At 37.9% G+C, this 26,168-nt stretch overlaps 1 protein-coding gene across 7 annotated transcripts in view; it reads right to left on the reverse strand.

The window, feature by feature from the left end:
- PARD3B (par-3 family cell polarity regulator beta) overlaps nucleotides 1-26,168 on the reverse strand; it is a 948,983-nt gene that overhangs the window by 347,947 nt on the left and 574,868 nt on the right. For all 7 annotated transcript variants that reach the window (XM_072961414.1, XM_072961413.1, XM_072961408.1 and 4 more), the window contains one exon: nucleotides 12,016-12,060. In XM_072961414.1, coding sequence (XP_072817515.1) covers nucleotides 12,016-12,060 — 45 coding nt within the window. The remainder of the gene's footprint in view (nucleotides 1-12,015; nucleotides 12,061-26,168) is intronic.

Here is a 26,168-nt window from a genome sequence, read left to right on the forward strand (position 1 = left end):
ACGCCTACTTTTCAAAAATAAAAAGTGTCCATATAAATCACTTAAAATACTTCATGAACTTAGATCACTGAACCAACCAATAGGAGAATTTTCTCTGAAGCCTTTTAGCATAACAAGTAAAACGCCTCCATCACCAGGTTGACACCAACATTTCTAAATACCTCTAACAACCACCTGATGGCCTATCATGGTATTTTACAAAATTATCTTGAGTTTTTTTTTTTTTTTTTTGCAGTGGTAGTTTTTCTGGTTTAAAAGGCATGCACATTTAAAAAAAAAAAGACTGGCTAATAAAAGAGTTTTTATTCAAAAGGTAACTTTGAACAGCTTTGTTCTATTTTGATGGGTGGAATTTGTAAGTTGTTTTGTGTGGGTGTGTGGTTTCTAATTATCAATAGAGTGGGAATAAATTTGCATTTGCTTATTTTAGCAAGGGGAAGTAATCTAGGTTGCTTTAAGTTTTCTCTTTAATTTTTACATATTCATCATGAGCCCTCTTATTATAATTCTGCTCTTATTGGACACAGTTGGACATCATGAACCTCTAAAAAAGAAACTTTTTGCACAAGAACATGAAGTGGGTGCCTTACTGAATACATTTCAAAGACTAAGTTCCTGCCCTCTAGGATACCAAAAATTGACAGGAGTGTTTAAAATTCCCAAAATATGTTTTTCATTGGCACATTTTCCAGTAATCCATAGACAAAGTATCTCACGGTTAAGCCTTTCTCTATTCTCTTCCTCCCGAAACACTTCTGGGCCCCCAACTGGTTCCCAGTGTGACTCTGGGATTCAGTCTCTCATTTCCTTCCCAGAAACTATCCCTTTTCCTGGGGTTCTTCTGTGCATAGTCTGTGCCAGTCCCCACGCTGAATCTTCTTATTTGTACATTTTGAGTATTAGATTTGGCATGAGAAATTTTAGAATGTCTGAAAAGTTTTCATTTTTTTACACCCATCAATTTTTCACTACCCAATCAGTACATAAACATAGTCTCGATGTAAAAATTCAAATACTATATAGATAGAGCAGAAATCCCCCTTGACTCCCAACCTCTATCTTCTTCCGCTCAGTACAGGTACCCACTGTTCCTTTTTCTACGTACTCACATTTATGTATAAGCACGTGGTGTTTTCACTGTTTTCATTCCTACTATTGCTAGCAAACTGTGAGTACCTTAGAGGCGGAATCCACAGTCCATACAACCTTGCACTCGTAGTACCTGCACAGTGTTTGGTATACAGTAAGTGCTCAATAAATATTGGTTTAATAGAAGAGTTATCACTGATTCCTGCCCTTTCATTCAGCAGATAGCAGAGTTCTCCTGTCTATGTGAGGAAAAGCTAGGCCTTGGAATTATTAATAGTCTAAGGAAGTCATGACTATTGATCAAAGGAGACTGAAAAACACCCAGAGGGGGCCCTTGGGGGCTAATCGTCTCTGGAGCAGAAGTGTGAGCCAGGGCAAGAAAGTGTGAGAGAAGTTGAAAAGGATAAAAACAGGGTCTGGAGACACCTGAAGTTAAACAAGGTGAGATACCAGAGGAGACCCCTGTCTGAGGAAGCTGGGGAGGGGTTTCTCAGGGAGGTGGGCCTTCCAAGAGTTCAGCTGGGGCTCTGAGGTGTGAAAGAAGAGATGTGGTCAGACAGCAGTGGTGAGTGGCTCTGAGTTGGGAACATGTGGCCGATGGGGTGGGCTGGGGGGTGATGGTGGCAGGAGACAGTCTGCAAGGGCAGATCAAGACAAAGTGATAGAGGGTGTGGTTAGACTTGGTAAAGATATTGACAGCGATCTCTGTCGACAGAGTCTAAATACAGGAATAAATGAGTGTTTTTTAAGTTAGCAAAACCCTTCTTGAAACATACAAGTCTTTTAATACTTCCCCTCCCCCACTCCACAAAACAGTACTCATTTGTGAAACTCTTCTGTGTGCATACACACACAACTGATCTAATATAAAGCAAGACTGGCATTATCAAGGCCAATATATTCTAAAATATTTCTCACCATTAGCTGGCAATGTTATACTTCTATCAGATATTAAAAACAAAATTTAGGCTTTGACATATTTTGTATTATTCAACACCGATTGGGCATCTATTATGTAAGAGCTGTTCTTCAGATGTCCCAGGTTGGATTTTAAACTTATCCTTCCAATGTTAGATGCTGGCTAATTTTTTGCTGAGAAAGCTTGGAATTAAAACCATTGCTGGAATGGCTAAGTAGCCATTCAGTTAACACTGGAAACCAGATTATCCATAGTACTTTAAAATAAAAGGTCTTACAAGCAGGTAGCTATACCCTCTCTGGGTCATTGGAACCAGAGAGTCTCTCTATTTTTTCTTTACCTCCACAACAAATTTACACATAAGATATCTTCCTTAGAAGAGTGATTTTAAATTCTACGTCTCAAGGTAAACCTTTCTAAAATAATTTTAAAGGAACGGGAAAGTTTTCTAGCTCTTGCCAAGCCTACTCTTGATAAAGGGCTGCCATCATTTAAAGCTAGTAAGTATAGAGCCCAACAGTTTTATTGAAATAGTTTCATTGTGAAAAGCTGACTGAAGATATACTAAAGCTAAATATAAAGGAAAGAGGACAGAATTGGTGCTCATAATTTAAAATTAATAGTTACTATGTTTTCAAGAATGTGATCTGTGTTTACCCACGATACACCCAAGTCCATACAGTAGTACTGTGACTGATGATGGCATTCCTGGGTAATTTTTAGGTCACCTGTTGTTTTCTGTGGCTCCTACTGTTGTTCCTCTCCAGCTGCAGTTAGTTCAAATTTGGGTGCAGACAGCTCAGCCTATAGTAAAGTTGTGATGACAAACATCCACTATGTATTTGTCAACCATCATGTAATCATTTAGTAACATTTTTTTCACCGCTGGCATTTAGAAACACTATTAAGAATTGTCAGTTCCAAACCACTATTTTCTAAATGTACAAGACACATACTCCCCACAGATGGTGAAGTTTGAGAGTTCAGCCACATTCAAAGAATTTAACATATATAGAAATATGCTCCTCTCTTTATAAAATCATTTTCACTTTGTTCAAACAATTAAAAAATGTAGAAACCTTAGATTTGCTGAAGCAGTGCACACTTAAACACAATAAATTATATATCCAAAGATAAACTGTTAAGTTCTGAATTGTGAGAGAGACAGGATAATAAAGAACTTTGTTGCTAAGAACTTTGTAATGTAAATATCAATACATAAGGACATGGGGGGAAAATATGTACCTAAATATACCATATCGACAAACATCCATTGGAGCTTGGAACAGAATAATTTGTCCTATACATTTATATTTAGGGGAAAAATAAATAGAACATCATAATAAAAATATAAAGTATAATGAATAGCAACTATAAACAGATATAGACTTTGTCACAAAGTCTGTAATAAATTTTGAACGAAATACAGACTTTTTTATATACAGAAGCTTATTCAGTTCTGGTGTGTTTCAATGGGAGAAGTTGAAAAGAAAAAGATCAGTTCTGTGCCAAATTACTCCATCTTTCTGCTATCTATGCTGGGTGTGGGGAAATTTTGAGGACTTTAATGACAGTTTTAGGATAGTAGCTCAGGCAAAACTGGTAGCAATGATGTTTGAATTCACAAAGCAAGAGACAGCTGAAGAAGTCAACAGACCCAACCAGCTGGGCCTTTGGTGGGGAAGGGGGGTGATTTTCCCTCTCTAGGAATCAATCTACTCCTCAAAATATGTTGGTTGTACTAGAGATATATAATGGCCCACTTAGTCCTAATATTGTATAATTCCACCATAAATAGAGAACTAAAAATATAACTGCAAGAGATAACATTTTAGTTTGGAGAAAAATTGTAGCTCATTTGCAACTCAACCTGTGAATGCAGTGAGCATGTACATGTGTAGGTGTATATATATTGTTTCATGGTTTCTCAACAAATTTTCCTTCAATGACTTAAACTCATCCCAACATGAGTTACTTGTTACCTATAGTGTTTCTTATTTTCTTGGCCAACCAACTGGCCAAGCCTATAACGTCAGTGTAGATTTTGACATCATCGAGAAAATAAAGACCATTAACATCCTTAATTTCTCACCTCCCTCTGCCTATAAATTTATCTATACCACATGTATCTCTGCTACTTTCCCTCCTATCTTAGCTCATTCTCTTTAAAGCCAACAGCTGTAAAACTACACTCTCCATCCTGTCCCTTTAACAATTTCCTCTTTCTTCATTCTCTTACAAACGTCTCTTTCTTCTCAGTCTACAAACTTGGTTCTCATTAACAACATGAAATAGAACAATAAAAAAAAACTTTAGATAGATCTCTCTTCTTTTTCTTAATAATAAGCTTCTGAAAGCTCATTTACCCTTGTTTTCACCTCCCATTCCTTCTCAGGCCACTTCATTTTGATCCTGCTCTCCTGTCTGTTTAGCTGAAGTGATTTCCAATGATCATCTCTCAATTTCCACACCTAGTAAAATTTAAGTGTCTTCTCAAACCTTGTAACCTTGGGACCATTTCCTCCTGGAAAATCTTCCATCTCCTCATCCTTCAGAGACAGATCTCTTTACAAGAAATAATTTATTCAGGTCACCACTGAGTCTAAACTGGCCCAAGCCTTTTTCTTTTCTGTTTAGCAAAGTGTGAGAATTGATTCTCTTGGCAACTTGCAGAGCCATCTAAACAAATCAGGGGCATCTCTCCTGCCATCTTCAGTCATTTTCCAAGATGAGATACCAAAGATATCTTTCCTGTGCTTTCGCCTTACACCACTCTGCACATCTTCCCACATGACTCGCCATCCCACTTTCCCCTCCATCCCGGATTCCTCAACCTTGCCTTCCTGAGTCTCCACTATCCTTCCATGGTTGGGAAAATGCTGTTCACTTCCACCCCCTTCTTTGAAAATTCCCCTGCCTTTTAGCTGTAACTGAAGTCTACCTCTCCACTAAGAACTCTGCTTCTCCTGCAGGTCTCTCATTTGAAGCTGTTCCTTCTCAACCATATCATGCAAGTCACTGTTGGGAGGAGGCTCAACTTCTGATTTCTTATTTCCATTTTCAGGTACATCGTTCCTCTACTGTTATGTAAAACCCTGACTCCTTCACAGCGCATGCTATTCTGTCAAATTTCCTCTACCACTCTTACCACCCCCTCTATTACTCTCACTGTCACACCATTAATACATGAAAACTGGCACAGAGCTTATGGGTTCCCTTTTTATTCTATTTCCACCTTACCACTGTTGTTATCAAAAGTACTTGTCTCAGGAAACCACTGGTCCAAGGAAGATAAAAGACACATGCAGAAAACCTGGGCCTGAACTTCAGGTTGGAGCCAAGCCCAGCCAAACACTTCTGAGATCAGAAACTCCCAGCCTGCCTGAAGATATGCAATCGAGAAACAAATGTTTACTGCTGGTTTTATTTACCTTTATTTTTTAAATTTTTATTTATTTTAAATTTATTTTTCATTTCATTTTATTTTTTTAAAAGTTATTGGGGGGAGGTATTTAGGTTTATTTATCTATTTTTTAATGGAGGTACTAGGGATTGAACCCAGGACCTTGTGCATGATGATAGGTATGTACCCTACCACTGAGCTATATCTTCCCCCTATTGTTGGTTTTATTATGCAGCATGGTTGTAGCCATAGCTGACTGATACACTGGAATCAAACTGGATCTTCTTCACCACTTACCCACTAAGTTTGGTTAAACACACAGACACACAAAATTCAAAGCTTCATTCTCTTAAATATTTCTTACTTTCCTTTCCATTCCCATTGCTAATCACTTAAATTTATACCCACATTGTCTCTTATCTGGACTACTGTGATGGTCTCTTGGTGACTCTTGCCTCTTGTTTGTTTCTTGGTCCTTTCAAGTCCCCACAACCACAGGCATGATGTTACTAGACTAGAAAGCCGACCACTCTCCTCCTTTAATCTGTTTAGATTCTCTGAGCCTGTAGGATGGAATTCTCATTCTTTCATTTGGTAGGAGTTCCCCATGACCTAATCTCTGCCTTTGTGCTTGTCACTCTCCCCTTTTCATTTGCATTTCTGCCATGCCAAATTGCTTACAGTTTTCTGAACACATCATGTTTCCTGTTTTCATAACTTTCCATGTGCCTGGAATGTGTTAGCTCGGTGACCTCTTCTGTTTCTCAGACTTCTATTTCTCTTTCAGATCCTGCTATGGAAGCACTTCCTGTCTGACACATGTCACTTTGTATCTCCAGCACTGAACACAGTACCTGCTACAGGGTGGGCATTTAACAAGCACGAGTGGAACCGAAACAGTTTTGAAATTTGATTTGTAAAAAAAAAATGTAGTCTCTATTTACTGATGAAATTTAGACATGCACACACCATGTTTGAACAGTAAATAATCATCTCATGCTGTATTTGTTTCTAATTCAATTTGATTCATTTAATTTTAGAGACTAATCACTAACCTTTTGCAACGCAGGAGATGCTAGAGTTGCTTCATAATCAAGTTTCTATGGAAAGAATCCTAGATATATCACTAATTTTTTAAATGATAACATCCTGTACCCCATGGAAATGTAAACTAAAGCAGGAGCATGTGGGTAATGTATACCTTTCTTGTGTCTAAAACTATAGTTATCCAAAATAACTTGACAAAGGCTGAGAAAATACCCAATAAAAATGTTTGTCCAAATAGATAACCATGCAATATTACCTTAACCAGCTGATGAGGAAAGAAAGAGTTCAAGTCCACTATTCACTTGCTTACTCCAAGATTTTAGTTCCTCATCAACAATAGCAATGAAAGGTCATAAAAAACAGTAATTCAATTAGAAGACGTAAATATGAAAAATGACCATGGCTGGTGTTCCAAAATTTAAATGCATATTTTAATCTAGATATTCTATAAAACCACGGAATACTAAGACTCAGCAAAGTTTATGAAATGTCATTTAATAACTCATTACTCTTAAAGTGACTATCCAATCACCTTACATTTTATCTTTCTTTTTTTTTAAATGGTAGAACAGATTTAATTCTGCTAAGCTTTATTTAATTAACATGGTTCCCACTGTTAAGCATGTTTCTTAGCTTGATATAACTATGTTAAACTATTTATCTTTTTATAAAAATTGAAGTATAGTCAATTTACAATATTGTGTTAGTTTCAAGTATACAGCAAAGTGCTTTATATACATATATATGAATATATATTCTTTTTTTCAATTCTTTTCCATTACTACAAGATACTGAATATAGTTCCCTATGCTATACAGTAAATCCTTGTTGTTAATCTATTTTAAATGTGGTAGTGTGTATCTGTCAGTCCCATACTCCTGATTTATCCCTTGTCCCTTTCCCTTTTGGTAACCACAAGTTTGTTTTCTATGTCTGTGAGTCTGTTACTATTTTGTAAATAAATTCAGTTGTACTATTTTTTGGATTCCACATACAAGTGATATCATATAATATTTGCCTTTCTCTGACTAACTTTGTTTTATCTTTTCTTTCGCAAAGATCCAGCGATTTCTTCAACTACATTTAAACATTCTGGATTTGAAGTTTACACACAATGCACCTAAAGCAGAATGTAAGGTCTGTCAAGTTAGCAAATTGAGTATTAAACTCTTAGTCTTTGCTATAAGACACATATCACATGCATATTTGCTATAATTTATGCATAATACATGTACATCATATGCATATTTCCTCTCTCATACATCTCTTAACACATTCATATACATGTACACATGCATACCTGCACGCAGAGAAACAAAGGCACGATGATCAGATTAGAGGTCCTTCTCACGCTCACTGAATTGCAGTAGGGAATTACACCTATTGTGCTCCTGATTCGGCTAGCTGGGGTTAGTTACAAAAGGTCAGTAAGGATTTTTAGGATATTTTGATGTGTGTGTCATGTCTTCCAACTAGACTGTGTCTTACTCCTGCATTCTCAGTTCCTGAGACTGTGAGCTGTTAGGTACACGCTGGTGGAAAAGTAAAATGGCCAAAAGCATGGGCTCTGTATTGGGGTTTACAGCCTAACCCCACTCATCACCAACCGACAGAATAAGTACTTAAATGCCTTGAGCTTGATTTTAGCTTCTTCATCAGCAAAATGTATTAAGCTACCAACCGTACTTACCGGCTACAAGGCACCTTATCTGGAGATATCCCCTGGATCCCTAGATGGTTAATGAGTCCTTGCTCATTAATTGATAAAGTTGTCTCAGAAAAGGTCTGGACTTACTGCCAACCATTACTTTTACAGACTTGCCTGTTTTACAGCTATATAGACAGGTGTTTGAGACTATAAGAAATTAAAATAGAAATAGGAAGGCTTTTTAGTCCATTTTGCTAATTAATATGTCAGAGCTCATAAAGCAGGACTCATCGGCTTTCCTCAGTACTGCATCATCTTAAAGAGCTGGGTCAGCAGAGATCTCTGCAGACAGTCAATACATATTAAAACAGTTCTAAGCAGTAAATCAAAACAAAAAAAATACGAAGACACAGTGGGAAAAAAAAAGTAAAATTTATAAGTCCTTTCTGTCTGATTGCTGAGGAGCATTAAACTATTGGTTTAGGTGTCAGTTCAGTAATATAAGAAAAAAAAAGAAAGAAAAAGATTCCTTCTCAGATATACTTCATGAGTCTGTGTATAGCCAAAACTAAAACCTAATTAAAAAAAAAAAGTATGACAAATTTGATGTCGCTTCCTCTGGATTCCAATGCCCCCTAAGAATGTTTGTCATTTAATACAATTGTTTTATTGTTTAAAATATACATTTTGCTGAAATTATTTCACCCTATGCATTGCTAGGATTTGAGTTTTGTCAGAATTCAATTAGTGACACAGGGAAAAAGGTGACAGGCAGCTTTTTGGTTTTTCAAGGCTCTCTGAAACACGTGATTTTTCTTCAAGGAACCAAACAAAAAGCACTTTGCTCCTAACTTCTCTGAGTAGATCTCATCATTCCATAAACATTAATACCTCTAATATGTGGAGGAGGACCCCATATGATTATCAACAGGAGAACCCACCTCCCCGCTTCCTTGCCAAGGTCTGAGATGCAGTGCACTGCCAGGGGAAGGAAGCCCCTAAGGTGGATGGTTAGAGAAATTTCAAGAATACTGGACTGATTCCAAAACGAGTGAGGAAAACACTACATTTTGGGCCAAAAACATTCAAAAGATTTATCTTACCTGAGACTCTGATTTGATCTGAGCTCTAAGGAATCGACCACTTAAAGACTAAGCCAAGGAAAGGTGCCAAAAATATTGTCACAAATTTGGGAGGTACCCAAGCCAGACCAACAGATGGAACTTGGCATGAAATGGTTCTCTACACACTAAGCAGCTGACTCAGAAGAAATTTTAACGCAGATGAATATATTAAAATGTTGAATATCATCCCGAATAAGAAGATGGATGATAGATTTAGGTCAGCACATACAATTTAATTTAACTTCCTGATGGTCTTGGACAGTGTGAAAGCTGCCCACATTTCTATAATTAAAAAGCAACATGGGGAGATTTCTTCTTTAGCAAAAGAGAGATCACTCTTTCACCCAAATACTCTGGAGAAAGGATTTGGGGAAGGGAAAGGTGAAATAAAAAGAAGCTGACACTGGCATGATAAGAATGAATGATCACTGAACATCACACATCACAATCCACACTGGCCTGTGCTTAGTGGTTGCAGACGGTAGCAGACAGAGACTATGGTCCTATATCAGGAGAATTTTAAAAATGGTTTTGTAACTGGAAGAGGCTGCCAGAATCCAAAGGACCCTTAATTCTCTTTCACCATCGTCACTGCCGCCACCGCCAAAGCCTAATGGGAAATTGCTCTACCTAAGTGCAGCCCACACTGGGAGCTGCGCTGTGTGTGAGGGATGAGTTCCTGAGGATCATTATAATTCAAGACCTTAGTCGCATATTTTTCTTTAATGCTGCTTTTCATTTTCTCAGTACTGTCTCCAATGTTTTACAGAGTGCTCTCATGTAATTTAACTCTAGAGCACACAATTTTAGGAGATTGGTTAGCCCTCTTAATTGTGTTTTATCATATGCCACTTTGGCTCCAAAGTTATCAAGTTTTCTTTTTCTCTTTTCCAGCATTTGCACTGGTTCCACAGACAGTCAATGAAAAAACTGACGATGCTGTGAATAGGATATAAAAGTACTTAAAATGTAAGAATGGTGAATATTGTAACAGCAGTTCATTAGGGACCAAGCTCTTCTTCTAAACACCTGATGCATTTCAACAGTTTGATTCATGTGATATGAAGACCAACAGTAATGTATCTCTATTACCAGCTAAAGCAAAGACACCACATGAAGCTTACAATGAACCTGACTGACAGCTTTAAAATTATGTCATTTTTGACATTTTTAATTTGGAAGATTATTTCCATTTTTGTATTCAGCGTACTTTATTAATTTATTTAGAATATATCACACTGTATAAAAACATGTCATTCGAATCTATCTAAAATATTACAGCCATTACTAAGATAATGTTCTCTGTGAAAAAGAGTGACAATCATTTTTATAAACTGGCTAATAGTAATTTGTTTGGAAATGAAATAAGATTAGAGTAAGATTTGATTTCCTGGAAAAAACCTGAAGGTTTATTGTTTGCTTGCTTTCAAAAACCAAATTGATAAACATTTAAAAAAAATGCTTCCACTTTATACCTTGAAGCCTATCCCAGTACATAAAAAATTTTTATTTTTGAGTATTAGTATGTGTAAGAGAACTGAGTATGAGCAGTACCATGCATTTAAGATGAAAATAATATAGGTTATCCTCGGAGTTCCATGGTCATGAGACCTTCCTTCTCAGACTCCTAAAAACACTCCCAGTAGTAGAGAACTCAGTGGACAAGCATGATGGCAGCAAGCACCATGCGGCAGTGCGCCTCTGCCACTGAAATCTTTTCTTTCACAGTGATCTAACCTCTTAGGCTCTTTATTAGGAGGAGCCGAAAAGAAAACATCTAAGACTTACGAACCAGCCCTTCCCGGCTGTTATCACTAGTGAATCCGGAGAAAGAAGAAAAACAAAAAAATCATAATCTTGCCTCGGAAGATGATGGAGGTCATGCGGCATCAAGCCCACTCGCCGCTGAAAACGTAACCGGCCCACAAACACGGCGGATGCTCGGTGACGGGAAAGCCCTCTTTGCTTCAGAAACGAAGGGAAACCGACAAATCACAGCCCGCCTGTTGTTGGGAGTGGCATTTCTACGAGTAAAATGGATGTTCTGCAACCCCCCTCCCCCAGATAACGCACCCTCGCAGGAAACGGATTAGTGCTGTATGTACCAGCTTAGTAGCTTTCAGTGTTTTCAACAAATGTGGATAAATGATGCTGAAGAAAGGGCAAAGGAATAGAAGGCAGGCCACTTGGAAATGAAGGAAAAGCTTGGATTTTAGACCTGAGGGTACCTCACACACAACAGAGAGCCAAGAGACCCTCAGAGGTCCTTGTGGACTTCCCAGAGCACCTCCAGCGAGCTCATTCATAAGACTAAAGAAAGGTAATCCAGGCACCTCAGGCCCAGTCCTCTTACTGACAGGGAAAAGGATGATTCCTTTTTGAGGAGGAAGAAATGGCCATATTTTTCTTATTCTGGAAATCTTTGTCCTGCCACTTTAACGTGAGAATCATCATGGAAAAGCATTTCAAAATTTCTTGGGTTTTCTTTGTAATTTTTTGTTATTCTATGTGTTCTGCTGGCATACAGGTTAAAGATTTTTGGCTTTACAACTACTTTTTTGGAAACCTTTCTTCTTTCTTCTCAAACATTTGAGTCAGCATACATTATGCCACTATATACACAGCCGAGCAGTAATTCATCCTTGTGGAAGTCAGAGACATCTCATGTATTAATTAGCAAGCCTTTCAGTGACGAGTGGATGGAAACAGGTTCTAAATGCTACTCAAACACAGCCAGTGATTTCCAGGAAGGAGAATATAAAGTCAGTTACAAGGAATTTCTTACCCGATTTGTGTCCAGCCAATGAATGGACTTTGCTTTCATCCGGCACTGTGAGGAAATAAAAGAGACAAGGATCAGACCTGCCTGTGAATCAGCCATTTTTTGAACAACAAATTAATATAGATTTGTGATAAGTTAAATCTTTTACTGGCAAAGATTTGAGAAAAAAATTTCCTCCATCATTCCCCCCTCATTTCTATCGGTAGGTATTTTAAAGACAGCTATGAAGAAATACATGTTCATGGAATCTTCTGTGAGTATCATTTAATTCTCTTACAATTTTTCAATGTTTTCAGTTCTTTTAACTGGATTGCTGTTTCTGTATCTGCAAAAACAGAAACCAAACTCAAGGATCCAAAGTTCTATCCCGTAAAATAAAACCCTCTGAGCATGGCAGCAATATATACATTCAGTCCTCAACGATAGGCTTCTGTAGCTGGGCAAAATGGAGCAAAAGGGGAACAGATTTACAATTTCTCCTGAAAACAGTTTTAAAACAGATGAAACATGGAACAGCAGCATTCAAGAGATTGGACATCAGGCAACAGAGGGCAATGACTCTTGAAGGATGGAAAAACAAGACGGGTAAGTCCTACGATTGCTCCAGCTTCCTACCCGGAGAAAGCTTCCAGGTCGTGGTGCAGGAAGGGGAACACTGGCAGAGCGCACTGATATCCCAGCCTAACGACATGAAGCTGGAGGTCCAGGAAAACCAAGGCAGATGGAGTCTGTAGGTCAGAGAACTGGAGAGGAGAGAGCGCTACAGCATCCCTTCTGAGATCTGTAGAGGACCCCCTCACCTATTCAGTTAAAGGCTGAGCTCACATGCGTGTGAGGAAGCCACCCACAGCCCAGGACAGAAGTACCCGCAGGGGAAAAAGCACAGTGTCCAAAATTCACACGAAGCTGGGAGTAAAGTTTCTATTCCCAATACCCAGAGTGAAGACCTTCATAATTCTGGGGCATTTGTTAGAGTAGGAAGAAGGATCTTGCTTCAGGAGCAGGAAAAAATTTAGGTTAACATAGCTCTGATGAAATGAATTTTTGAAAGACACAAATCACCAAAGCTTATACAGGAAGAAATAGATAATGGGACATCTCTATAGTTTCATTTGTTTTTTAATGGATTTGTAGTTAAAACTTTCTCAGAAAGAAAGCTCTCAACCCAGATGGCTTCCCTGGTGAATTCTACCAAACATTTAAGGAAGGAGTAGTACCAATTCTACAGAAATTCGTTCAGAAAATTCAGAAGAGGGAATATTTCCCAACTCATTCAGTGAGGCTGGTATTACCATGGTACCCATTATCAGGCAAAGACATTATATGAAAGCTATTAACCAGTATCTCTCATGAACATAGAGGCAAAGTTCTTAATCTTTCAGCAACTCTGCACGGATTATCACTTCAATATTCAATAACAGCTGTTCAATATTCACCATGTGTCACTGTCCACATTAGCCTGTAAAATTCTGGTGACTCAAGGGTTGAAGCAAGATGAGGGGAACTCTGCTAACAACGAAGTGATCCTCCAATCTCCTGAACATTCAAGGAGCCTCAGAGTAATATGCCTCCCCTTCCTTTACCTGCAACATTGTCATATTTCATTGACTTCCTAAATCTTCCCACACCCACCAAGCCCTCCTTTCTTAAGCTAATTCTTTATTTTCTAGATAAAATCATTACATATTTGTGATTTTTTTCCCCTGGCATTAACTGCTTAAGGATCTTGTTAGACTTTTCTTCCTATTTCCAGTTGATGTCAATCCACACTTACCAACTGGCCAACCGTGGGCCAGATTCTGTCTTTCCCAGCTCTAAGAAAACTTACAGTGGAAAACAGAATTATGGTTACCAAAAGGGGAAAGGTGGGAAGGGATAAATTAGGAGTATAGGATTAATACATATACATATACATATACATGTACATATACATATATATAAAACTGATAAAAAGCAAGGATTTACTATATAGCACAGAGAATTATGTTCAACATCTTTAAATAACCTATAATGGAAAAGAACCTGAAAAAGAATAAACACACACACACACACACATATAAAATTTATAGTGGAATCTACAGTATAAATGGAAAAATATTGGAAAATAATGATAATTTAAAAATAATAATACTTATAGCTAATACTCATTGAGAACTTATACTATGCAGGTTCTACCCTATATAATTTATATCTAATAATTCATTTAATGCTCACAATAATCTGTAAAGACAGATATTATTATCTTTGCAGATGAAGAAACTGAGGCACATTTCATACATGGAGGAGCCAGAACTTAAACATGGCGCTCTTAACCACGCTACTATACTTGTGATAAATCATAGAAGAGTTGTTATACTTTTCAAATTACTGATCGTATCAATTCAATATAAGAAAACACTTATAAACACCACTGTGTTAGAAAACAATTACCCTCTTTATTTGAATATACATTGTTAATAGAAATCTTTCTACGGTGACCAACATTAACGAGTGCTAGCTATAACTCTGTTTAATGTGTTTGGAAATCTACAGTTTTAATGGGTTCAAGCTAAAATAATTCATCCCATTTCACAGATGAGACATCATTTGTCTGAGTTAAAATCTTGACTTGGATACTTACTAGTTGCATGTGATTTCTTTTAACTTTCTGTGCCTCAGTCTCATCATATACATAAAGTGGGGATAGTATTGTCTTCCTCATAGGATTGTAATGAAGATTATATGTAAAAGTTTATGCAAAATACTTAGAAGATCATATAGTAAATGTTAAATGAATTTTAGCTATTAGATCATTACTGAGAAACTAAACAGAAATAATTTACATTACATGCTACAGAAAAACGTGATTAATAATGAGACAGAATAACGTGATTAATAATGAGACAGGTGTGGGTTGAATTCCAGCTTTATCAGGCAAGTTACTAAGCTTTTTTAAACCTCAGTTTCCCCATGTGAAAAATGAGATTAAACTGCTACACAGGGAGTTGTGAGGACTAAACGAAAAAGAAGTACAAAAGCACTTAGCACAGTTCCAGGTACATATTTCTCAATAAATGAAAACTTTTGATTAATGGAAATTGTGAGAGTGGTAAAGGTTGTGAATTTGAGATTGTGACGGTGTTTATGGTTCAACTGTCTGCAGCACAGGTACTTTCAACTGCTATCCGATGGATAACCAACACCCGCAGCAGGGTTTGCCCTCCAGTTTACCTGGCTCCTAGTTCACCTTGCAGTGGAAGAAAGTCAAAGGAAGTACGGTATTCACATTACATATATGGTCTTATCACGTGCAGTTATTCTGAAAAAGGAATTCATGCCAGGACAGGGTTTTACTCTTTTGTTTTTGTCTGTTTTTTATTCTTTAACGCAGAAGTTATCCCATTAAATCAAAGCCAACTTAAGTACTGAAAATTCTCCAGCCATGTTAGGCTGAACACGGTTAACAACGTTTTGGCTGAAAACTGTGTGCTATTTTTAGTAGGAATACTTATTATTTTAATTGACAATTTTAAAGTCTTTAGAACACTAACACAAACTATTTCAAAAAACAGTGCAGAAAATCCGAATGGGTGACAGGCATAAAAATTAGGGGTCTTTCTCCAAAATAGTCACTGACACAGATGTCTTTCTTCAGGACAGAAGATAAATGAATAAACATAATAGAAAATCGAGGGAGCTGTAATGACTTAATTAATAGAATACATTTTATTTAAAAGGTTAAATTGGGAACAATCATCTTTTATGCACATGCTTAGTGCAGGGAAGCGATTTAAATAACAGTAGCAAATGAGAAAATGAGGTAAAATTACATACACTACCAAGTTTTTTTCTTTAAATGACAAGTGTTATAATTAATACTCAACTTCCTTTATAACTCACGTTACCTTAGAGCTGCTATAAAGCTCTCTCTCAGGGCTGGAGCTTTGTCTAGTCGCTTCATTGCATGTTATGCAGATAGCACTGCAATGGGAACAGCAGCAGTATTAATATGGCAGGTATGTCATTTCCAACAAAGATCTTAATGACAAGAGGTTGAAAATGAGTGAGCCTGGTGAGGGGAAGGTCTTCCATTGCAAAGTGGTAGGGTACCAGAAGTATCGAGTAACAGTGTTGATGGAGCAAGAGCCAAACTTTCTTGTCCTGGTTCTAATGACAGACTGTTTTCCCTCCTTCCTGCCTCTCCTCCCCATCTCTCCCATCTCCCTCCTTTCTTATTTCCTCCCTTCCTTCTTTCCTTCAAGTTTCCAGAGCACATTCTATTCCCTTTCTTATCCTTCAGTTTTACCCAAGGGCCGGTACTGCTTGCTCCTGATTACCTTACAGGGTTATTACAGTAATTGAAGAGGTATCAGTGAAACATTGACTCCTTCTGAAGATTAATTTCATTGACGTTATTATTGTAACTGTTATTAAGAACTTAGAGGGCACTGTGGACTCGCCTCTCTAGAGATTTCTCTAGAGCTATTCAGATAATGGGATTTCTATACTAAGCTCCTGCTTCCCAGCATTCAACTCAAGATCGGTGGACACCATTTGATTTTACTATAAGCTATTTCAGAAGGAGGGCACTCTGGTTTGGATGTTTGTTAATTTCCTGATGCCTCCCCTGGTTCAGAAAGACCTGCTCAGGAAACACAGCACCCTGATGGTCTATGTTTCCAGTTGTTTTGACTGTAGACCTTTGAAGCTAATTACAACTACTCAGCACCGATGGCACCTTTCTAAAAAATGTGGCTGAATGCACAGCGTTCTTTGGCTTAATTTCAACCAGGTTCACTGTTAGAATTGAGAGAAACCATATAGAAAGAAAATAAGGGAGGAAAATCTGTGAAAAAGTTGGCATTCTGAGAACTTACTAGTGGCAAACATTAAAGTGCATATAATACTTACATATGTTGGCGTCCCAGTTGGATGTATTTATATTAATATAGTGATCACTTAAAGTGTTTTATTCTTTTGTCAAGCTTTCTTATACACTTCAAATGCATTCTCACTGGGGGAAAACAATCTCCTTGCTTACTGATAGCATTTGATACGCATTCTGTAATATAAGTGACTATTAGGGACTGCACTTGCTTAATAAAAATTTGCAGAATGGTGGCAGATTTGGTGAGTTAATGGGCCCCATATGCTCTTCCTATGCTGACAGAAGATGGTATATTGCTAACATGCACAAATCTCTTCAGATGAAAATTGCCATCAGCTACAGTTATTCTTTTTGAGAATGCCAACACTATGTTATGAATGGGGAATATGCAAATGTGTTCAGATTTCCACTACTTCATATTGAGATAGTTCGATGCAAAGCAGCATTCTAAAACATGATGCAATGTTTGTCTTTCACAGAGACAGCTCTATTTCATTTAGTTTTTGATTTCCATATCTTTGACATAGTAGAGACTGCAATTTTGAAGATGATATTTGGCACAATAAAAATCTATCTTCTAATGAGGCCATAAATACTTCTCTTTGGATAGTTTGCTAGGAAACTAAATATCAAGTAATTCCTTAATGGTTAATAAACTTGTTTCTGAAAGCTGTTCCTTCAGAATTTAAAAAAAAAAAGGGATGTAGTTGCCAATATTAAGAATCAATTTGCTTCTCTTTTAGCAGATCAATTTCTGTACCATTGATTGATTTCCAGAATTTCTAAGGAACCAAACCTGTTTCAAGTTGTAAATTCGTTCCCTCCTTAGCAACCATGAACTACTACTGCATTAATTTATAATGTTTTCTTATGTCAATGACTATTTGGCATACTGTTTCTCCTTAGGGGGACTTTTTGAGTTTTCAGCACTATAAATTCTTATGTGTTGAAAAATTCTTCCATCTCTTGGGGAAAAAAAAAAAACAAAAAAGAAAATAAGGCTTTCGCTGAAAAAAGGGGCTGGGGAATTAGTACAAGATAATGATGCCAATGGTTATCTCACCATCTATCTTAGCAAGCTTCCCCCAAAGAACCAAGTTCATCCCTGGATGTGCAGCTGCTCTGACAGTAAGCTAATTGGAACACAACAGCTGAAGTTTTCTTCTAACATTATAGGGCATCTCCCAGCCAGGCTGCCACAGGACAAAAATGAGGGGCCCCTCTTTCATCATTATCCAACTGGGCATTCATTCACAACTTCTCAGTGATCTCTTTAGAATTCCCTTTCTTTCTCCATGGATCTTAGGAAAGCCCGAACTTCCCTAAAGTCAGGAAAACCCAACACTTTTCATGTTCTTACACTATTGTCTTTATCTCATTAAAGAGCATTAGAAAAACCAAATCCTTCCTTCATAAATTCATTAATTCATTTGTTCACTAATTCACTCATAAATAAATTCATTAATTCATTTGTTTTGAATCCATTCCATAAACACTGTCTTTCTGAAAAGAATCACTCAACCCTAGGGTTTAATGATGAAATACAAATAACTATGTTGTATGGACACAACATAGTGTAATATACAGAACAGTAAAGGAAAAAGGATACACTTTAGGAATAGAGCAGACAGTCACACAGACATGAGGATTCACGAAAATAATAAAGGTTTTAAGTGACTGAGTATTTGAACCGATACACCTGGGACATCTTTTTATTCATGGTAAGGAAGTAGGCATGACAAGAATGGAAGAACTCAAGCTTTGATGTTAAAGGGATCTGGATTCTGACACTAATTACATGTGTGACCACAGACGAATTACTTAGTCTTTTTCAAGTGCATTGAACTTATTTGTAAAATGTAGACAATGCCGCCTACCACAAAGTATGAGATGACTTACAGGATATAAAACTTATCATGGAATCCAGCAGAAGCAAGTGCCCAAAGAGGATTATGCCTGTCTTTCACACCCCATCACTTCTGCTAGGTGCTCTGCACTCCAGCACACCAGAAGTATGCTTTTGAACAGGCCATGCAACTTCATGCATCTGTACAATATAAAGACAGCACGTGCAATTTTGTCTGAATCATAATGAAACTTCATCCATTCTCCTGCTTGGCAAACGTGTTTTAAGACCCCATTCAAATGTCATCTCCAGGTCATCCTCTTATGTCTCCAGGCTGAGCGCAGGGATCAAAGTAATCTGCAAATATCTCAGTTATCTGTGTATGGGTCTGCTTCACATTAAACTATGAGCACCTTAAGGAATAGATATACCTTGTTTTTCCTTGTTAGTCTGGAATCATGCCTAGCACCCTCGTGGGTACTCATTAATGTTTACTGAGTGAATGAGTGCAGTATTTGTAAGATTAAAGAAAGGAAGCAGCAATTTAGATATGTCCCTTCAGCTAAAGGGGCTAGACCAATAAATGTGACATATGTTCATTGTGGTATACATATGGTTATATGAATGTTGTGACAAAAATGTGTATAAATCAAGTAAAATTCTTGTGATGCCATTTGCAGACACACTCTTGGCAAGGAAGGAGTAGGGGAAGGTGACTGGAGTCTGATTCTGGGATAGGTCTAAATAAAAATTATGATTCGATAGAGCTACTTATACTCATTTATTTTAAACTCATTTACATTTTGAGCAGTGAACTGTAGGAAAAAATATGCCTGGTAGTCTAGCCACAACTTGCAGTGTTTCTCTAATAACTAGGTTATCAGTTCTTATGTATTTATTTTTGGGCTGGCTGGCACTAATCTCACTGTTGTTCTTCACACAGTGATGATACCTAAAAGAGCAATTCATTCTGTCTGCAGAAAATATCACATTGCATTAACAAAAATGCCGAGTACTAGTACACAGGGTACTCCTTTCCGTACACAAATGTTGCAAGTTTCCAAAGCTGTAAACAGAAGAGGGGAGGGTATAGCTCAAGTGGTAGAGCATATGCTTAGTATTCATGAGGCCCTGGGTTCAATCCCCAGTACCTCCTCTAAAAATAAATAAGCCTAATAACCGCCCCCCTCAATTAAAGCTGTAAATAGATGTCTTTTTGTTACAACACAACTTCAGACAAAAACAAAAACAAAACCCACTAACTACAAAAACTGCTTTTCTAAAGTATTTGAAACATTAAAATATTTATACCATATGTAAGATGTAAAAGCCAACAATAAAGCAAACACTGTACCAACCAACGGATCTGAGAAAAGAATATCATTTTGCTTTGAAGCCCTGTAGGTGTTCCACTCCAATCTCATTCCTTTTTCTCCACAATTTTCTTGCTTTTCTTTATAATTTTACTGCAAATTTATTCCCAAAAAACTTTCTTTAAATTGTATCATTCATTAAATAATATTGGACTCTGTCAACATACTTTTCTGTGTAATCTGATGTGATCATACAATTTTTTTTTCTTAGTCTGTCGATATGTGACTCACGTCAATTGATTTTAATTGTTAAACCAACCTTGCATTCCCAGGATCAACTCCACTCATTATGTGTCATATTTCCATACTTCTTTGTGTGCATGATAATCTTTTATTGGATGCTAGACACTGTGAATTCTACCTTGTGGAGTGCTGAGTATTTTTATAATCCTGTAAGTATTTTTACATCTTTGGGATATAGTTGAGTTACTTGGGAAGAGTTCATCTTTCGGGGCTTTGCTTTTAAGATCTGTTAGGCAGGACTACAGCAACATTTACCCTAGGCCGAAATGCCTTAATACAGAGGCAGTATCTTCATGCATACCTTACCCAATGCCCTGTGGATTTTAAGGTTTTTCCTTGTTGGTGGGAATAGGTTCCTTGTTGGTGGTCTTGCATAAGCACTAGCTACTCTGGGGAGTTATTTTCTCAGCCTTGGTAGTTTCTTCACATGTGTGAAGACGGTGTAACGCCCACAAAAGATTCTCTAGATATTTCTGGAGTTCTCTCTCTATGCAGATATGTCTTCTCTTGTACTCTTCAAACTCTAACCATCTTGCTTTCCCTGGACTCTCAGCCCTATCTCCCTAACTCAGATATCAAAGAATGTAATATGAATCTTACAGCAAGTTTTCTGATATAGTCCTATTTAATTTCTCTGAAATAAGTTGCAAAATGATTACAATATTAAACAAATCAAAACATCTATGTTCTTACAACCACAGCTTTCTAAGTCATAGAACCAATGGCGCTAAGCCTACTTGTGTAACTATAACCCAAGGTGCAATGGAGAAAACATTGAGCTAAGAATGGGATTAGTGACTGAGAATATTCTTGGAAAGTCTCATTACCTGCTTCTCTCCAACAGAAGGATATCATGAAATCAATGCTAAGAACAAACAAATTTTTTTGGAATTTTCTTGGACCACAAAGAGAGCACACCCAAGCTGGTGGACTGAAAGCAAACCATGTCTAGGCCCAGGGCTAGTCTCCTGCCTTGACAGCACACATGCCATCCTCATGAACAGTGCTCATTCATCTTCCTTCCAAGAGTCCTCAAAACTGGACCCGAGGCTTTTTCCATCCTATGGCTGAACTCCGGCAATTGCCTCCAACTTGCTCTTGGCCTGCCTCCATCTCCTCCACTTTACATCTTATTTACCATGCCCAGATTAATCTATGCTAAAGGTCACTTTCATCATTTTTCTAACCTACCCCAAACCCTCACTAAATTCAACTGCTGAGAAGTCTCCTTACTCTTTTATTCAAGGTTTGAACTCTCTTTAGCTTTTTTCATATATTTTACTCTATTCACCTTTTATTGAAGTTGTTTTGAGCGATTCTTGGTTTCTTCCCATTTGTCTTTATCTTTAATTAGAAATGCCTCATACTTCTCACAGATAAACCCTGTGTTTCTCCTGGGCCCAGCTCCCCACTGTAACCTCTTCTTTGTAGGGTATTCTATTTCCGACTCCCCCAGAACACTTCAGGTTTGCCTTCAAGTCAATGTACAACTTTCCACCCTGTATTATGTTGATTTGTGAGCAACTTCAATGAAGGCAAATATAATATTTTATTTATCTTTACGTGATAAACAGTTATAGATCACAGAGTTACAGAGGTCCTCAAAAGTTAGTTGTATGGAGTCTCTGACTCACTGTCTCTCTCTTTTAAATCTATGACAGGGAAAGGATTGTGTGAGATCCCTCCCAGAAAACTTCTTTCTCTGTGAATTCTTGGGATCTACCCAAGGGTTGGACTATTTCTACTACTCAGACTATGAAAACTTTCATGTTTCCTAGACTCTTGATAAATATTTCTATTTTCAGCAAGAAATTGATACTGATTAAATTATAGGGGAGAAAAGAGCACAGGCAACCCTATATGTTACACAAAAAGACTATTATTCACTATTAATCAGTGAAATAAAACACTTCTAATTCCATTAATCATAATGTATATTTCCATATAGAGATTCTGTCTTTCACAGGAATAAAGAGGAAGGAAACGAAAACTTACTACCAACTTACATGTGTCAGAAATCACGCTAAGCATTTTAATACATGTTGTCTCATTCAATCCTCATAAAAACTCTGAGAATGGTTACTTTCACTTCACAGAGGAGGGAACTGAGGCTCAGTGGTATCATGTCATAAAGTTAGCAAGTGAGACAGCTGGGATCTGGAGGGTTCCTGACTACAAAACACACATTCTTTCAACAGTGTGAGTCAGAGAGGGAAGACTTTGCTAATGGCTTTACCATCAAGAACTATATATTTCTCTAGTCACCGCTACCTCCTAAAGTAGAATTTCATAACAAGCCATGTGAAAGAGCACATGCTGTCTCTTAAAAATGGTTGTTGATGCTCTCAGAAGGAAGAAACAGAGTTGTCACAAGTTGTTTTGAGACACATACACCTGGAAATTGTTACCAAGGAGGGGCATAGACTATTGTTCAGATGGTGTTAGAGCAGCTGAACAATCTTAAAAAAAAAAAAAAAAAGAGAGACAAATCTAAGTGACATCACAGAGAACTTACTGCTAGAACATAGGAAGGAAGCAACAGAGAGGATCACAAATGAATCCAGTGTGCGGTCTTGGGACTGACGGCTGCCATTATTAGAAGATAGAGGAAAAAAATGGTGTAGGATCAGATCAACAATCTTGATAGGGTGGAAGTGGCACCGAGCGTTCTGGGATTCACATCTCTCTTTTTTACCTCCCATCAACTTTTTAATGCAACGTAAGATAGCATTAGATTTTGGCAGTCAATTGGCTTATTGTTGGCTCATCAAGTGCATGGCCAACAAAAATCCTGAAGTCTTTTTTACATTAACTGCTGTTAAGCTAGGTCTTTGTCCAACAAATATCTATGGAGAGCCACTAGTATGCTGGACCAGGGACTGTGGAGTGAACAAGACAGTCTCGAGCCCTGTACCAGCAGGGTTTCCAGCACACAACTAATCACACATAGTGAAAAGAGTGTTAGCAAACCTTCCTGATCAAAGCTACCTTCAGCTGTAGTAACCCCCTAAATTATGTTTGAGATTCTGCACTCACTCCCTTTAGTCTAATTTCCATACAGAAGCTGGCGTAATCCTTAAAAAACAAAAAAAAACAAAAATCTTATCATAACAGTCACTGGGCTCAGAACTTCCCAATAGCTTCCAATCACATTCAGAAGAAAATCTAAAAACTTACTTTAGCCTCTGAGCCCTGGTTTCTGTGGCCTTTCCACCTTGTTCTGCATGGCTCTCCCCCTGCTCAGTGTATGTCACCCATCCTGGCCTCATTAAAGTTCCCTAAACATTCCAAGTATGACCCTCTTTAGAGCTTTGGGACATGATCTTCCCTGGCATCGCTCACTGCCCCCCACATTCACTTCCTCACAGACATCAGATCTTCACAAAAGTCCTGCCTGGTCACCTGACCTAAGGTAGGATCTTCCAGCCCCAACTCTCTGTCACTATCTCCTCATCCTGCTTCATTTTTCTACAAAGCACTCACCACTGCCTGACATCTTCCCCATTGGAACATAAGCTCCCTGTGGACACGGGCTTTGTTCACCACTTTGTCTCCAGGACCTAGAACAGTGCCTGGTACAGAAAGGCACTCAATGTTTGTGAATGAAAGGATGACTGGGGAACTGAGAAAACAGGTAACACAGAGACTGAGCCTAGTTTATGGATTAGGCCTTCCTGGCTGCTTTCAGTTGAGACCCGCAGATGTACAGGGAAGCGTAGGGATGGTTTTTAGAAAAAGAAGCATGAAAGCCCCCAAACAGGTCCCACACATAGAACCTAAAAATCTTCCGTAGAGCTGAAGTGCTCAGCATGAGAGGGCGGCAGGTGAGAGTGTAAGTGGAGGACAGAGAGAGGGGTCAGTCATGGAGTACCTCAAAAGCCACATTAATGAGTTCTGTCTTTATCCTCAAGGCAATGGGACACTGCTGAGGGATTTTCAGCAAGGAAGTGACATGATCGGATTTGTGTTTTAAAAAGATCACCCAGGCTGTGGCGTGGAAAATGAATTGGATGGAAGTAAGACAGGAGGCAATGGCCTCTTTTTTTGAACACAAGTACAGGAATTTACATTTATCCCTATTAAATTTAATCTTCTGAATTGCAGCTCATCAGTTCTCCCTGTTGAGACCTTTCTGAATCCTGATTCTGTCATCCAGTGCATTAGCTAATCCAGCAAACTGTATGTCATTTACACATCTGACAAGCAAGCCTGCTATGCCCAAGCCACATGCAAAGCGTACGCCACCGAACACCATCCCTGCTCTCTTAGGGTACCTGTAGGATGGCAGGCTGGGTAGAAACATACTCCCCCATCACTAGGTGGTGTCTCTTCTTGTAAAGTTAATTGGCCAGGCCAGAACTGAACTATAACCCTCCACATTTAGTAACCCAAGCTATCCAAGGATTTTCATGTGAATTTCCCTTAAAGCTTAGGAACTTCACAGAAGACAGCAAGTTTATTCATGTATGAATTAATTTTGGCATGTGGCTTCTGGCTGGGGATTGTATAGTTGCTTCTGTTCTTGGCTACGATAAGTGCTATCAAAAGATTTCTGTTCTGGCATGAACTGAAGTATATAATACTGTCTCTATTTCTGCCCAGAATCTACCATCAACTGTTTAACATGCAAACTGTGCAAAACCAAGGCTACTAGTATGTAATAGATTCTGAAAAGTTGTCATCCAGACTCATTGTTTATTAGAGGATATTAATTTGGAGGCTTATGTGCTGTCTCTCCAATTCAGAGCACACAACCATTCACTTAGATAGGATGCTCAAAGGTCTGCACACACTCTAGCGAAACGATCTGGTATTTTATACTGATCTATTAGACGAGCTCATTTAAATCAGGCTCCTTTTTGCAGAATGGGTGATTACACATACATATTAAGTATCCACTATCTTTATGGAAGATCTTAAGGTATATTAAGAATCCTGAAAAAGGTTGCGCTAATAAAAACCATTAATAGGCAAAATAGAAAGTTGCCAGACCCAGAGTCCAAAGTGACTTCACAAGCAGTGAATTTTTTGAATCTTTTTTGTTCTTAGACCAGGGATTTCTTTGGAAGCCTCAGAGGCTACTAACAAAGGAAAGCAAACAGGAAAAGCAGTGGGCTACATTTATGGTGCGTCACACCCTCCTTTCTGCTGCCCCGATTCTTACATTAAATAAAGTATCTTGTTGCAAAAATTTGAAAGAGGCTTAGAAAAATTGATTTAAAATTATTTGGGTGTGAGTGCTTCATTTAATAGGTATTGACTGATTTTTTTTTTTAGCAATCTCGATGCATACCTAGAAATTCTTGTGACCTGTGGAAAAAAAACCCAAAATACAAATGTAATGCATTGATATTTTAAAATTATTTCTAAATGTATGAGTTAATAAAACTGACATAAGGTTACATTTTAGGGATAGTCAAACATTTATCAATTTCTAATTTCTGGCTTTATTCTCATAGATTAGAGCCAATAATTCTTTCATGTCTTGGATACTTTGGTAGGACCTTGTAAAGCACGCTGGCTCTAAGCCTTGCACCTACAATGACTGAGAGGAAAATACAAAACCATTGCTTACTTCAATCAGAGGGATTGTTTCAACAATTCAGGACCTGGAACTACAAAATTAAAAACCATAGGTTTAGAACCATTAAGAAGGAAAATAATGACTTACTGCTGTTCCATTTGGGTGTTTCCTTTCTGTATTTCATGCCTTCATTAGATTCTCTGGTTTGAAAATGGTGCCAGTGTTGTCTCAACTCTGACTCCTCGTCCTCTGCTCCAGCCCAAATGTAAGTGGTCAAGCTTGACTTGGACCACAGACAGGGAA

Source organism: Vicugna pacos, chromosome 5 (assembly GCF_048564905.1).
Source record: "Vicugna pacos chromosome 5, VicPac4, whole genome shotgun sequence".
In the NCBI taxonomy this organism is placed as follows: Eukaryota; Metazoa; Chordata; class Mammalia; order Artiodactyla; family Camelidae; genus Vicugna; species Vicugna pacos.